This window comes from Sinohyriopsis cumingii, chromosome 6 (assembly GCF_028554795.1).
Source record: "Sinohyriopsis cumingii isolate HCF-2022 chromosome 6, ASM2855479v2, whole genome shotgun sequence".
NCBI lineage: Eukaryota > Metazoa > Mollusca > Bivalvia > Unionida > Unionidae > Sinohyriopsis > Sinohyriopsis cumingii.
In genome coordinates, this window is record NC_142966.1 from 44,027,413 (window position 1) to 44,044,642 (window position 17,230).

At 38.0% G+C, this 17,230-nt stretch overlaps 1 protein-coding gene across 1 annotated transcript; it reads right to left on the bottom strand.

Annotated features, from left to right (window-relative positions):
- Window positions 1-3,227: 3,227 nt before the first annotated feature.
- On the bottom strand, window positions 3,228-15,950 carry LOC149796824 (glyoxylate reductase/hydroxypyruvate reductase-like). The gene is made up of 3 exons (XM_089960651.1): window positions 15,794-15,950; window positions 6,059-6,334; window positions 3,228-3,415 (listed from the first exon to the last, which is right to left on the bottom strand). Exons 1-3 carry the CDS (start codon window positions 15,948-15,950, stop codon window positions 3,228-3,230), a joined length of 621 nt encoding a protein of 206 aa, XP_089816777.1.
- Between the last annotated feature and the right edge of the window lie 1,280 nt (window positions 15,951-17,230).

Here is a 17,230-nt window from a genome sequence, read left to right on the forward strand (position 1 = left end):
AGCGCCAGTGACTCAAGCCAACGTTCATCACATGCACTTTACTCTTAAATCATGAATAAAGACGTCGTCGCCTAAAAACATGTCAAAACGTATTTATACTGAGCGAGACAGCCCGCCCATAATTAGCTAGTGTTGGCAGGAAAATCATAGTGCACGTGCTTTAATTGGTCCAGTTTCGCTATCAGATGACTTGTGCCAGACCTAAATTATATTCTGGTAAATAAATTATATCATACTTAATCACCACCCAATACTAACAGCTGAGCTTAGCGCATGTTCAAGTCTGAGGAAAAGATAGCCTCGTTTTCAAAATCTCAACGTCATTGACCAGAATAAATATTCACACTCCTTGGTTTCCTAAAATCTACACAAACCAAATCCGATAATCTGTGTGGATTTTGGTTTTAGTTGCGAAGTACACGTGTGCATTGCTACAAATGATCTACTTTTATCAAATGGAAGACTAACTTGATATACAAAGTTATATATTATATGTGGAACTATTTATTTTTTAAAGAAAGTACGAACTGGAAAACTTTATTACACATGTCATACATCAAACAAAATCAGGAAGGTGTCAGATTTTGAAAAATGAGTGTTTCCCAGTATATTCTTCATCGTACCTTTCTCGCTTTAAAAAAAGAATACGCCTTATAAGCTGTATTAAGCAATCGTCAAACATGAACGAACAAAATAGCTGCTATATCTGTACTTATTCGCACTGGTTCAGGGGTTTTGTTCTGACACCAAGTACACCTAATCTGTGAAAACGAAATTTATTACATGGCTCATGAGCTGTGTCATTTTTGGCTGCTGCATGGACGAGAAGAAAGAATTTGGAAAATCTTATTCATAACTTAGTTTGTCAGCATTCACACAAAATAAACTAAATATTTTATTTCTTTCTGACAGTCTGTTTATCTTTTTCTATCATTCCTTTCTTCCATGTTCCATTTTTTGTCTTCCTTCTAGAATTCCAGGCTAGTAATTCATAGAACATAATGACGGAAACTTTCATCGGAGAGTCAGACGATTGAAATCTCATTTCATCCAAGCTAATTCGTATAAACATTTTATATCAAGAAAAATATAATTCGAAGTTAACTACTTTGGAGACACGGAACCTCGATTTATTCTTCAAAGTCAAACACGTGTCACTGAAAACGTTGCACACTGTCACATCTTTACGTTTATTTGGAAAAATGTGTATTCCTCAAGTGTTTCTTTTTTTTGTACTTCTTTTCCTGCACACTTTTAAAACTTACATTTTAATCGGCACCATATGGCATGCAAATGGTAAGTCCTGTACTAACGTTCCGTTAAATTCTACACACACACCAACACACACACACGTACGGACGGACATACATACATACATACATACATACATACATACATACATACATACATACATGCATACATACATACATACATACATACATACATACATACATACATACATACATACATACATACAGACATTGTTGGCTTGGCTTCGCTTGCGATGATTAGGAAGGGGAATGTCCATGTCTATTGCACGAGCGCTAGTGGCTGACGAGCCCTAAACGTGACAGGCACGTCCGTCCACAGAGGCTGCAGGGGAATGTCTGGGTTGTGGTGGGTGCTGCCGATGGTTCCCGGGATTTTCTTCGCCATCGTTTGTCCTCCACGATCACCCGTCTGTTTTGTTCAAAAGTGGCAGCAGCCTGGTGAACTGTACGTCGCCAGCTTTCACGGTCAGCAGCTTGTGATGCCCATTTGAAGCGATCGATGCCACAGGTGGTAAGGGTCTTTTTCAAGGAGTCTTTATATCTCTTTCGAGGTGCCCCTCTATCACGGTGGCCAGTTGACAGCTCATCATACAGTGCGATCTTTGGCAGGCGATGATCCTCCATTCTGGACACGTGCCCTGCCCATTGAAGCTGTATCTTCATGTGCTTGGCCTCAACGCTGGTGATCCCTGCTTGTTTGAGGACTTCAGTGTTGGTGACGAAGTCACTCGAGTGGATGTTAAGGATGGTGCGGAGGCAGGCGGCTGTAGGTGACCCAGGATTTGGTGCCATATAGGAGGGTGGTCAGTACGACAGCTCTGTAGGCGCTGATCTTTGTATCTCTCTTCAGAGCTGGCGTTGTGTCAGACTCGTTTATAGAGTCTGCCGAATGCGCTGTTTGCCTTGGTCAGTCTGTTGTCTATTTCTTTGTCGATCTTGGCATCAGAGGATATCACACAGCCCAGGTAGGTGAACTGGTGGACTACGTTCAGCTCTGTCTGGTCAATGAAGATGCTTGGTGGTCGGTACTCTTCCTTGGGAGCAGGATGGTGAAGTACTCAGTTTTCTTTAGGTTGACATCAAGTCCAAAGAGCTGGCAAGCTTCTGCAAAGCAGGATGTTACACGCTGTAAGGCAGCTTATGTGTGGGCAGCAAGGGCGTCGTCATCTGCAAAGAGAAGTTCTCTAATCAGTTTTTCCAAGGTCTTGGTGTGGGCATGAAGTCGCCTTAAGTTGAAGAGGTTGCCATCAGTCCGAAGTCGAATATAGATGCCATTTTCGTCATCAAGGTCTTATGCTGCTTTTTGGAGCATCATGCTGAAGAAGATTGAGAACAATGTGGGGGGCTAAAATGCAGCCCTGTTTCACGCCGTTTGCAATGGGGAAGGTCTGTGACAGGTCGTTATTGTTTCTGATTTGACCAAGCTGGTCTTCATGTAGTTGGATAACCATGGTTGGGAATTTAGGAGGACAGCCAAGCTTTTCAAGGATTTTCCAAAGTCCAGTTCTGCTCACCGTATCAAATGCCTTCGTCAGGTCCACAAATGTAATGTACAGTCCTTTGTTTTGTTCTCGGCATTTTTCCTGGATCTATCTCATGACGAACATTATGTCAGTTGTGCCCCTATTGGCTCTGAAGCCACATTAACTCTCTGGAGCATGTTCTTCTGCAATGGTGAGCACCGGTCTGTTTAGCAACACTCTAGCAAGGATTTTGCCTGCAATGGAAAGCAGAATTATCCCACGGTAGTTTGAGCAGTCAGACACGTCCCTCGTGTTTTTGTACAAGGTGATGATGACTGCATCTCAGAGGTCTTGTGGAAGTTTCCCTCGCTCCCAGCAGCAAACGAAGAACTCGTGGAGTTTGGTGTGCAATGCTAGGCCTCCTCTCTTCCATATATCTGGTGGGATACTATTTTTTCCTGTAGCCTTTACTGTCTTCAGCTGTTCTGTGGCTTTAAGTCTCTTGCAGTGTGGGTGCCTCATCAAGTTCCATCTTAGGAGGCTGTTGTGGGATGCGATCAATAGCTGCCTCCTGGACTGTATGGCTAGTGCTGAGGATGGTGTGGAAGAGCTTTGACCAGCGGTTCAGGATTGATTCGTTGTCAGTGAGTAGCTCTTGGCAATCTGCACTCCATAGGGGCTCTGCATTTGGAAGGAAGGACCATATAATGATTTCAGCGCTTCATAGAACCCCTTGTAGTCACCAGTGTCAGCGTACGGCTGGGTTCTTTCTGCCCCCTATACCCCACATACATACATACATACGTACATACATACATACATACATACATACATACATACATACATACATACATACATACAGTGCTACCTCGAAGGTAAGCTAACAATGGAAACAGTTCTATTTGACCATCGTCACGGAATAAATTCATAGTAATTTTGCAGACATCCAGTCACAAATGTTCAGTTTGGAGAGTATGGCAGATTTTATGTACGAATATTTCATATAATAAACAGGAGACTGTGCATCAGTATGGCGGCCGGGTTTCTTTTCTGTTCTTTTTTGTACCTCTGAGTATGATCTCTGGTTCGGATAAGTACAAAGAGATGTGGGGTGCCCATCCAATTATAGATATACAACCAACTCATCCCAAACATCTCTATCCATGACCAATATGGATTCCGGTCAGAGTTATTACTTGCGGTTCAGTACCCTTCCGGTTTAGTATGTAGTCCCAGTCAATTTTAGAGCACATTTTCCTCCCTCTTTTTGTAGGTGATACAAGAGTTAGATTGATGCATTATTGGTATTGATTTAAAGGTAACTGTTTATTCTTGAGAATATGAGTATTATGGGATAGCTGCCTATGTGTATTTTGGCGACAGAACACAGTGAGCAATCAGACATTGATGCTGAACCGGAAATGAAACCTATGACCAGTTGCACGCTGCTTTGTCTAGGGGCGCTTACCAGTAATAATGTACTTTTGAGAGAGTGACGTATGTAAGGTGAAGTTGTTTGCATTTAAAACATTCACAGTGGAGAGTATGTTGGCATACCTCTATGCTACTTTGGTGTAATGTGGCTGACTTTGAATATTGTACTTGTGGAAATTGTACATGATCTAACTAAAATGACTGCTCCCTTGTGCTAAAAGAATAAATTCGGCTAAAGTACACTATCTTTTGCAGCTATTAAAATAGGGAAAATGAATTTTGCCACATTAGACAATACCAGCTTCTGAAAGTGCAATGAATGAATTACCAAATATATAAAATGTAAAAAATGCTATCGGCTCATTTTTACAATTAACTCTGATGTTCAGGAAGTGAAAATGACCGAGTGGAGCTAGCACTTTTTTGAAAGATGCACATCTGGAGTAATGCCAAGCTGTATACTGTAAAACCCATATTACACTCACCAATCATGCACCAAAAAAAAAAGGGAATGATAGGTTCTTTGAACAATATCTAAGATATGCAAGGTCTTTTATAAATAGCCAGTATAACCAGTGAGGAAACCCGGGGAAATTCTTTTTCTTTAAAATTCTAACCATATGCAAAATACAAAACTGTAGAGTGCCACCTTAGAGTCCAGCCTCTGAAAAAGGCCGCATAAAACCTATGACAAGAACTTCACCGTGAGTTCATCTTTGAAGTTATTTTATATTAACAATGCTTTATTAGGATTTGGACACAGCAGAAAGTTCACTACTAAGAAACAAATGTAAAGAATATATAGTAAAAAAGATCGTGGTCTGAGTTCAATAAGCATGTCTAACAGTTGATGTCTGACGTAACTAAATCTTGTACATAACAATCGTCATACACTCGGATCTTTCCGCCAATGATCGGAAAAGATACACGTTTCAAATAATACAGTAGCCGCCATTGAATATACATATCACATATAATCACAGCTTTCATTTCGTCTTTCAAAACGAATTTACTAAACTCTTTGTTTGACTGAACTTGTACAAGTAACTTTTTTATGAAAAAGTCACGAGGTGTTTCATTTGTGAACATTACTATATACCGCAGGTTGTTGGGTCACAAACAGAAGTGATCCCAAAAGTTAGCTACAACAAAAAAGAAGAAAAAATTACCAGAACAAGGTAACTCTGAGTTACGGTAACTCAGAAAGTATTATTAATATTAATTTAAAACTCTATGAGTTAGAATATTTTCATTTTAAAAAAATCAGTCTGATAACTTATCTCTATCGTTCTCTATCACATCTTTCGACTCCTACTTGTCCAGTTAGAAATGATCAAGTACATTTCTGTTTGCTTTTATATCATTCTATATCACACACACACACACACACACACACATACATATACACACACACACACACACACACACAGACTGAACTAAACTAATATATGTTATGTTTAAAGATGTGAAGTTTGACAAAGCTTCAATATTATAGAAATCTGTACATTTCCTATTTAACAGTGGTGTCATTCCGGTGACACAGAGGTGTAAAACTAGAATGTTTGCAAGTCGGCTGAAGAACTGGATATTTCAGAACACTGAAACAGGCAATTTCTCCCCTTTCAGACCGGCAATTATGTTTCGGGCAGTTAGTTCCGTCATGGCGTTTCGGGTGTTCTCTGAAGCACTGGCCATATGTGGGGATATTGTGCATTTCGGGAGGGAGCGGTTCTGGGGTCGTCACATCCAATCCTGCCGCACGTATCTGACCAGTCGTCAAGGCAGTATAAAGGTCATCCTGACTGACCACGGCTCCTCGGGTTGTATTGATGAAGATCGCAGAGGGCTTCATTTTCTTGAACGCCTCCGCGTCAAAGAGACCTATCGTACCATTGGTGAGAGACACGCTGACGATTAAAATGTCAGAGTTCTGTAGCAATTCTTCAAAGGACGCAAATTCTGCACCAGTTTCTTCGGCATATTCCAGTGGCCCAATGTCCCAATAGAGGATCTTCGATGGTTCAAATGCTTTCAGTCTCTTGCCTGTGGCGAATCCAATGCAGCCGAACCCGGCTATCCCAATAACCGACTCCTTTATCTCGACTCCAGGCAGATAAAGTGCGTTTTCCCATCTTCCCCATCCACCGTTTATTACAGCATTAATGCCTGTAAAAAAAAGAGTCATCTTTAAATATCTTAACTTTTAAAACGGATGTCATCGTAAATCGGTATATTTACATGTACTTGCTGTCAGAGAGAGAGAGAGAGAGACTACTTTGGAATTTGCCCTGAGACAAGGAAATCCAGGTGAAAGGGGATTACAATATTTGTTTCTCACGTAATCACCGCCTATTAATACGATTATTTTAATGAGGGCAGTGGGGGACAGGGACGTCATGGGGGGGGGGGGGGGGGGGCTAGGGTATTTGTCGCCCCCCCCCCGCTCGAATTTGCATGTGCTGTAAAATGTAAAATTGATGTTGCCTATATACGAAAATTAACAAGCCCATCAAGTTCCCCCACCTCAAGTTTTGCCCTCTCCCCCCCCCCACACACACAATCAAGGTCTCCCTCCCCCACCGGAAAAAGTTGAATTGACGTCCCTGGTGGTATGACCTGTCGACCCAAAGTTGGCATGTTCTACGCATGAGAAAATAGAAACATGGAGTATTTGATAGTATTACTGTATTGTCAAATTTAATCGATGGATGTCATACGAAAATAACGATAAGTAATTAATATTTTTATAAGAATAACTTATATCCCTCAACAGTGCTACTTTGGAAAAGTTCTGTGGTACGATTTAAGTGCTGGAATATTCTTGGAGAATTAAAGAGCTGTGTTCCTACCATATGTGGTTCACCTTTTCTTCGAAAGAGTTGCAACTGCATATGACAATCTGGTATTGTAATTGATATTGGTTGTAAAATGACCACCATGACCCATCAAACACAATATCCAGCTGAGAACATCGCGAGGAGTCTTCTACTTCGTGATTTTCTTGGAATATTTTATTTTTTGTCCTGGAAATATGGCAAGTGTTGCTATTTTGTGTAGTGAACCATGAGCTAAAGGGAAAAGCGCTTGGACTGAAGAATGAACCACGCTGATTGGTAAGCGAAGACAGTTTCATTGACAATTGCATTATTATGTTTGATTTTTGATTCAATAGGTGCGGATCTGGGTGTTTGACAAAGTTTAAAAAAGACAAGTCTGACATAACACATTTCTGGTTATTGGAACATTTGCCGAAGTTGTTTGGAGAGTTTGGATTTTTGTGGCCAGTGATATTTATATCATGTGCATGGAACGTTTTTTCTTTCAACTTCTTATTTTCTGATATGAATAATAATGGCGGTTTTATAATATGTTTTGAAGTCAAGGTCAAGTTGTTATCGTGGTTTATATATATATATATATATATATATATATATATATATATATATATATATATATATATATATATATATATATATATATATATATATATATATATATATATATATATATATATATATATATATATAAGGTACTCAGCTTTCTTGCCCCAAATGGTGACCGTAAAACTCCATTGCTCTTTAGGCCTAGGTACATCCACATGGGTTATATAGGTTAGGTAGAATGTATGGTCAGGTCACAAAAATCACTGGGACGTTTGTTCTTATCACATTTATAGATACAGGATAACTATCTGCAAATATTGGGTTATGGTACATTCTTCATGTTTCATTGCATGTGTTTTTTAGTTCTCCCCAGGGACGTCATTTCAACTTTTTTCGGGCGGGGGGGGGTGCAAAACTTGACGGGCTTGTTAATTTTCGTATATAGGCAACAGCAATTTTACATTTTACAGCACATGCAAATTCGGTGGGGGTGGGGGGCAAATCCCCTGCCCCCACCCCCATGACGTCCTGGTTCTCCCCTGTCTTTGCAGGGGCGTCAGAGCTGGGGCGGCAGGGGCAGCTGTCGCCGCTCCAATAATTCGGCTAGAAAAAAATATATATACTTAATTTCCACTATATACCTGGTACGAATACATAGGAAATATGCACAAATATGACATGTTATTTGTCTCCTTGGTGATGCGCCTCGGATGCGGGAGGTCGTGGGTTTGATCGCCGGCCGAGTCATACCAAAGACTTACAAAAATGGTACTAACAGCTGCCTCGCCTGGCGCTCAGCATTAAGATGTTAGTGTTGGGACTGGTCGGCCTTGTGTCAGGTTAATGTGACTGGGTGGGACATCATGCTACATGATCTGCGGCATGATGCGCCAGTGCTAGACATCACTATAAATTGCCACATTGCAGACATCGTAGCGATATGACTGGAAAATTGTTAAAGCTACGTTAAAAATCCAAATCACATCACATCACATCCTTGGTGATGAGGGTCGATATTTAAAAACGGACAGTGTATGCGGGCCGTGTTAAACAATGCATGGCCAATTATTGGATTATTGGAAGTGATTAATAATGTTGACCAACGATAAGTAAGGTGAGTTAAACATCGTTCTTCTGTTAAACTGGTTACCACCCGTCCTTTATTTTGGAGACAAAAGAAAGTTGTACCATCCTTACATAAAAGGTTTTACCTTACTTTGATCATGCGTCACTTGATACAACAATCTAAAATTAAGATTCATTCCTTAAATTGCTCTTGCGATGTTAACATGGGTAGTCCGAATCATCCGTTCAGCTTCAATTTCCCTAATAACCGTCCATTTAAAGCTGAATGGTTTAAACTAAAATACCTGGCTTCACTATGATGACGTCATTATATTACCGGGAAACTTGATAACTTGAATGTCAAAGAGCCTACCTTCCCACGCCTCCAAAAGATGCCAATACGTTTTGAGACTGGAGACGCGCCGAATGAATACCCCAAAACGGATACAGATCTTCTGTATCGGCGGAAATACTTTGAGGCAATGGATCTGACTGTTAGTTGTGTCAAAGACAGACTTTACCAATCACGGTAACAGTCTTACCGGCATCTTCTGAAATGTGTTACTGACGATGCAACGTTCACTGAAGATATGGACTATGTCGTTGCCTTACAAAAGGACGACGTTGATAAGATCAACCTTGCAACACAACTAGTCATTATAAGCGTTCGTCAAAAGTGAAGTTGAGGATGTGAATTGACTCGCTGTAAAGAACATTGTTGAAATGATACAAGAGATGAAACCAGCCTCTCGCCAACTCTTCTCAGAAGTTGTAACTGTGCTGACGTTGACCTTAGTATTGCCCGCTATAAATGCCACAAGTGAAAGATCGTTTTCCGCGTTAGGAAGAATAAAAACATATCTACACACCAGCATGACTCAGGAACGCCTTAACGCATTAATGACGATATACATTCCCATACAGGTCACAGACAGCATGGAAATACGTCCCGTCGCAAATGACTTTGTGAAATCTAAGGAAACACGCCAGGTAATTTTTGAGATGTTTTATTTAAATCAGAAGTGAATTGCTAATGTGCTAATGTAAATGTATTGTTTCGATTAAATTTTTCATCAATGTTATTATATGGTTTAATGTATTAAATGAAATAAAACAAAAGAACCGATAAAGTTTTAATTTGAATATGCTCAGAAAGCTCTTAAATGTTCTCTATCCTGTGCTATTTTTTAAGAAAAAAAAAACATTCCTGGGGGAGGACCCAGACCCCCATCCCTAGCAGGAGTGGGAAACCCCCTCCCGAATCCACTCTCTGTCCGTCATTGCCCCAATCTCAAAACTGCTTCGGCACCGCTGGAGTTTGTCTTCGTCTGTCTCTTGTTAATATCTAAAACTTCTAACTTTAGCTCATATCATCCTTCAAAGAGATATCTCCATACATTGTTGTTTCTGTGTTCTTCACACACACACACACACCTCCAATACCCCTAAGTACACGTATTCTTGAAACATAAAGTGTTTAATCAAGTTAATAATGTTAGGATACAAGCGATGATTCATATAGTTTACATGTTTTGTGATCAGCACTGATGGCTTTAGCCGTTCTAGTTTGGATGATACACTTTCATTGACGAGTTCTATTACACAGGTAGACTTCGTGCGTGTCTCTCTGTCTTTGAAGATGTATTTTATGATATGTTACCAATGGCAGAGAGACCTTGAGTTGCTTTACGAGTTATGGGATATGTTACCAATGGCAGAGAGACCTTGAGTTGCTTTACGAGTTATGGAATATGTTACCAATGGCAGAGAGACCTTGAGTTGCTTTACGAGTTATGGAATATGTTACCAATGGCAGAGAGACCTTGAGTTGCTTTACGAGTTATGGAATATGTTACCAATGGCAGAGAGACCTTGAGTTGCTTTACGAGTTATGGGATATGTTACCAATGGCAGAGAGACCTTGAGTTGCTTTACGAGTTATGGAATATGTTATGTCTCTGTCGTTAATGTTTCATTTTAAAACAACTCCGTCAGACACAGCAGAAGACATTATGGGTTTCTTCCCTTCATAAGTAGTTCCTAGGGCATTGACACCATGACTAATAATAATAATAATAATAATGAGGACTTTGTATAGCGCCTAATCTTTAGAAGCTCTAAGCGCTTTACAACATTAGATAACACCTATAAGATAAAAAAACAAAATAATATTATTACAAACACAAACACCATGAAATTAGAAAAACATTAAAAAATAAATATAAAAACATGCTGAGAATATTTCAGGTAGGAAACTTTATTAGGTCTTTAAGTTTGTTCTTGCAGTCGAAATAAGTGAGTTTTGAGAGCCCTCTTGAATGTGATCACTGTGTCTTTGTGTCTAAGTTCAGTGGGCAATTCTTTCCACGTTGCTGGGTCCTGGTATGCAAAAGAACGCTGTCCATATGACTTTGTTTTCATAGTGGGAATAATGAGTATACGATTGTCAGAAGAGGAGCGTAAATGATACAACTGAGCTGAGAAAACCAAACTGAGATAAGAAAAGTAATATTGGCAAATCAGCTAGATTTCTCTGTCACATGGGTGATGTAGTGAATAAGAGACAGAACGCCAATAGTTGTTAAAATATCAGTGGTTACATATTACATTTGAAAACTGAGTTAATGCGGGCTTGACTCAACGCTTCTAAATTACAAGATGTATACCTTATCTTCAAAAGCAACGATACGCCCAAAAGCGTATTGTGAACTATATCATAATACCAAACCCATATTGCAATACGTATTGCAATACAGTAACTCTTAAAGAAAACAATAAAATAATCACTGTAACATTTGCTACTTGGAAAATACAGCATCTAAGTGGTGCTGCCTTTTAAGACTTCAAATAGTATTCAACTGAATATATAAAATTAACATAGAAATGAACGAAGTCTATAAACATCTGAAAGCAGTAAAATTATCAGCAAATAAAACTCTGACTACCATTTCAAGTCTGTGTTTTAATTTGAACTTCACAGTAGCATTGTTCTAAATGTCCCAAAGCATTTGAACTATCTTTTTTATATAAACAAGCCACTGCATATTTTTTGTTTTTGAAAAAAAACAAATTGACATATCGACAATGACTGAACTCAAAGCAGCCCTCTGTGGTAACAGCGTCTTCTGCTGTATTAAAGACTCTTTCCGATGACACGGACGTTGCAGGAGTGCATAACCCTTCCTGGAAAGGAGTGGAAACTTGTACTGCTGAGCTTTCTATCTTTTAAAATGATCCTCATCCAACATTATCAAGGACTCATTCCTGAACAAGACAACTTCAAGTTTCACTCTGTGAAGTCTGGGTTGAGTGCTGTTCATTTAGTATCATTAGGAGCACGACATAAACATCTTATGCAAAGTGAAGTTTATAAATTATTAACTGGATAAATATACCCCGCTCTTTACTTGCCGCACCACCACCACCCCTTAAACTTTGCCCGAATACCCAAAAATGGTACAACGCATCGCGTTTTAGATTATCTTACAATCTCGTGGTACGTGTGTATCCAGGAGAAAAAGAAAATATGGTTCTTGAATTAAATTGGAAAAATCGTGATTCATACACAGATTTGTAAGATGAAAGCAAGACCGCGAAAAATTCGCAGTACAGAGCGGTATGCATTGCTCGAAGGGCAAACCGCAGTATACCGGTATATAGGTATATCATTGCACTACTATTCTACAGTATCCGTACTTAATACCGTCACTATTACCACTAATACGGTTCCAGATAAGCTTGTCAACAACACCTTTTCTGTGTTCTAAATAATGGAAATCCACAGCCAGGCCATGCTATCATTTCGCTGGTATTCCACAGACGGGGTGTTACCCAGTGCGATTCCAGTCTCCAGTGTAACATATCTAGATCACAGTTGGGGGGGGGGGGGGATTTATGGTGCCATCTTGTATACGAACAAAGAAGTAAATTATGAAATAGCGAAAGGATAACAAAAGCGGAATTAATTATTACAGAGGTCACCTCTAAGAAGATTTTCGCAGCTATCAGCAGCCACTTTAAAGATAAATTATCAAGCAGAAAAAGAGTTCAGACTAAAGTTATCTTCTTAACAAATTGTTATCTACTTTCCTCATCAAAGCAGTTTTGTACATTTTTTAAACTTTACATTTTAACTTTTGCCAATACTAAATAAAATTGTATCGGAACTGGAAACTACCTATCTACCAAACTGTCCCCCAGCCACCACTTTCCCACATACCGACCTAACTGTCCCCCAACTACCACTTTCCTACCTACCTACCTAACTGTCCCCAACCACTACTTTCCTACATACCTACCTTACTGTCCCCCAACTACCACTTTCCTACCTACCTACCTAACTGTCCCCAACCACCACTTTCCTACATACCTACCTAACTGTCCCCCAATCACCACTTTCCTACCTACCTACCTACCTACCTACCTACCTAACTGTCCCCCAACCACCACTTTCCTACATACCTACCTAACGGTCCCCCAACCACCACTTTCCTAGCTACCTACCTAACTGTCCCCCAACCACCACCTTCCTACATACCTACGTAACTGTCCCCCAACCACTACTTTCCTACCTACCTACGTAACTGTCCCCCAACCACCACTTTCCTACCTACCTACCTAACGGTCCCCCAACCACCACTTTCCTACCTACCAACCTAACTGTCCCCCAACCACCACTTTCCTACCTACCTACCTACCTAACTGTCCCCCAACCACCACTTTCCTACATACCTACTGTGACAGGGCATAAGAAATATAAAACAATATAAAAGAACACTCTTTTAATTATTTAAGTATGAGATCCTATATAAATTTAATAGAAATCAGATATTGATTCTGTTTTAATTATTTTAAACCGTTGTTCTCCATAAAATGTTAAAGAAGCTAGTATCATTTTCAACTCATAAAGACCAGATTTTTCCGGGTGAAAGTCACGGGCTTCAATTAACTTTGGACTCAGAGCAGAAAAACAGTCCAAACGGACTGTGTGGGTACATTTGATTAATTATGTGAATTTATTTGAATGGTCGATAGCACAATACACAACAGTGTATCATAGTAAGAAACAAAATTCCATAAGCATCCAGATTCAGATCAATGGAAATTAAATAATCCCAAAATATCTCTGAAGGGAGAGTGAGATCTCTATTATTAATGGTATTATTATTAAGGGTAATACAATGAAGAGATCACTATATTATTAAGGGTAATACAATGAATAGATCACTAAATTATTAAGGGTAATACAATGAAGAGATCACTATATTATTAGGGGAAATGCAATGAAGAGATCACTAAATTGTTAAAGGTAATACAATGATGAAATTATACTATTAAGGGTAATACAATGAAGAGATCATCATAGGGTAAACAATGAAGAGATCACTATGATATTAAGGGTAATACAATGAAGAGATCATTTTATTATTAAGGGTAATACAATGAAGAGATCACTAAATTATTAAGGGTAATACAATGAAGAGATCATCATATTAGTAAGGGTAATACAGCGAATAGATCACTATGATAATAAGGGTAATACAATGAAAAGATCACTAAATTATTAAGGGTAATAAAATGAAGAGATCACTAAATTGTTATAGGTAATACAATGAAGAGATCATCATATCATTAAGGGTAATACAATGAAGAGATCATCATATTATTAAGGGTAATACAATGAAGAGATCACTATATTATTAAGGGTAATACAACGAAGAGATCGCTATATTATTAAGGGTAATACATTGAAGAGATCACTATATTATTAAGGGTAATGCCATGAAGAGATCACTATATTATTAAGGGTAATACAATGAAATCACTATATTAATAAGGGTAATACAATGAAGAAATTACTATACTATTAAGGGTAATACAATGAAGAGATCACTATACTATTAAGGGTAATACAATGAAGAGATCATCATATTATTAAGGGTAATACAATGAAGAGATCACTAAATTATTAAGGGTAATACAACGAAGAGATCGATATATTATTAAGGGTAATACATTGAAGAGATCACTATATTATTAAGGATAATGCCATGAAGAGATCACTATATTCTTAAGGGTAATACAATGAAGAGATCATTATATTATTAAGGGTAATACAATGAAGAGATCACTATATTATTAAGGGTAATACCATGAAGAGATCACTAATTATATGGGTGATAGAATGAAGATGTCGCTATATTCTTAAGGGTAATGCAATGAAAAGATCACTATATTTTTAAGTGTGATACAATGAAGAGATCACTATGCTATTAAGGGTAATACAATGAAGAGATCACTATATTATTAAGGGTAATACAATGAAGATATCACTATATTAATAAGGGTAATACAACGAAGAGATCGCTATATTATTAAGCGTAATACAATGAAGATCACTATACTATTAAGAGTAATACAATGAAGAGATCACTATACTATTAAGGGTAATACAATGAAGAGAAGATCAGTATCATTTGAATTCATGGTCAAGCAATGGTCAGTCAGAATATTTACCAGAGATCTGAATACACGACACTATTTCTATGACTACAAGATTTACAACAGATTAATGAAATTCGTGTATTTTAAAGACAGACGACAGTGCCCTTCAATACCGCCTCTCTCCCAGCGTACGTATCGTTTAGATTCATCATATCTCTAGAACAATGTAAAGGAGACTGTTCCAGAGTATGAAAGGCTATGTGGTTGGCCATTCAATTTTGATTGCGATCGTTTCCTAATATATATATATATATATATATATATATATATATATATATATATATATATATATATATATATAGGGAGAGAGAAAGAGAGAGGGAGGCTCAAACATGATTGGTTCGTATACTTGAGATCAGTCAAACTGTCCTTATTCATGAAATCTTTGGAATGGTATACTCAAGCTCATGTTTTAAACCCCGATATTGAATGTTCTTGGGATACATGCAGAAGTTAAGCCAGAAGAAGAGGGACCGCGTTATGATTCAAACTTTGTTCTAATTTAGGCTAGCGACTGTCAAAATTGTAGGACTCGGAACATGAGCTTGAGGGACGCGTATTATTAAACTACCTCAAAAGTCATGATTCAAACTTTATTCTAATTAGACTATCACTGTCTCAAACTGATTCACTAAGACCCTCGGATATTCCAGCTAACAAGCTTGTACTTTACCTTCTTTGAGTCTCTTGCAGACGGCCAGTGTAAGCGCCACATTATACTCAGCCACAGAGACTGTCGAGCTTCCGGGAGTATAGCCAATCTGCACGCCTCTTTTGGCGCACTCTTCCAGATCAATTATGATCCAGACCGACAGACATGGTACCGACATCCTTAAGTTGGGGACCTAATAATAATAATAATAATAATAATATATTCCAAGTTACTGCAGGAACTGACTATATGAAAGTTTACGATTAGAGGTTTTTGTATCGCAGGTTGTTAAGTTATAGGATTAATTGAAATTGTTATAAGATCTTCCTTACAGTATATTGTCTTCACTTCACTGAGACGACTTTCTTTAGAAAATTGAAAAAAAAATAAAAATAAAGATAAACTTTCATTTTGTCCCTCGTCTTGTCGGCTTAAATTAAATGTATGTAATACAAAACAAATTTTGAATGATAGCGATAAACGAAATCTTATCTGAGCTGAAGATACACAATCACTTTTCAGAAGAGCATTCAAACAAACATGTATATGTAAGATTTGCATATAAGGTATACTCATGGAGTTGTCTTGGGTAAAGGAAATTAAAATGTCTTATTTGGTGTTTGAAACGTTACCAATAAGGATATCCAACATTTCAGCCAAACTCAATGTAACTGATTTCAATATTAAGTTCGACCTCTACAATATTATATTTGCTTGACAAGGACTGGAGTGGTATTTGAGCATTATATTTTAGAATCGCTATCTTCAATTTAGAGAGAGAGGACATTTAAAGCTATGCAAAAGAGGAACCACACATGCTTATAAAACAGTGAATTGTCCGATGCAAACTGATATCTCTTTTCTTACGTATAAAACTCAAGAGTCGAAGTTTATAACTTTTCTATTGTTATATTTGAAACTTATTCGCGAATTCGGAACATCTAACTCCTACGCATTGTGTGAATTAAAGTCATATTTACCAGAACATACATTTCAGTCAACATGTTTTATATTCATAATTACAAAGAGCTCATTGATTTGCGTTTTGGACTAAAACGCTACTTTGAGATTATTGTGAATTCGTTGAAAGACATTCTGGATTATACCAGTATGATACACCAAGACAATTCGGCCTATTCAATATTGGAATTCTTTCGGAACACTCTATTCTTTTTGGACTTGTTATAGAACATTTATTATTATTTAGGCTTTAATTAACACAATTGTAAGTTCCTTCTTAAATTTTCACTATGTATCTTAGGACAATAAATGACATGTTAATTTTACTAAACCTTTTGGTTTTACTTCATTCTTTGACTTAATCTGAGACCATCAAGTCCTAACAGATGTGAAAACATCCTTATTAGAAATTTTTAGCAACAAATAAACAATGTACTGAAAACCATAAGTCATTTGTTTATCTAGAAAAAAGTAAAACGAACAGGATCTATTCTGCCA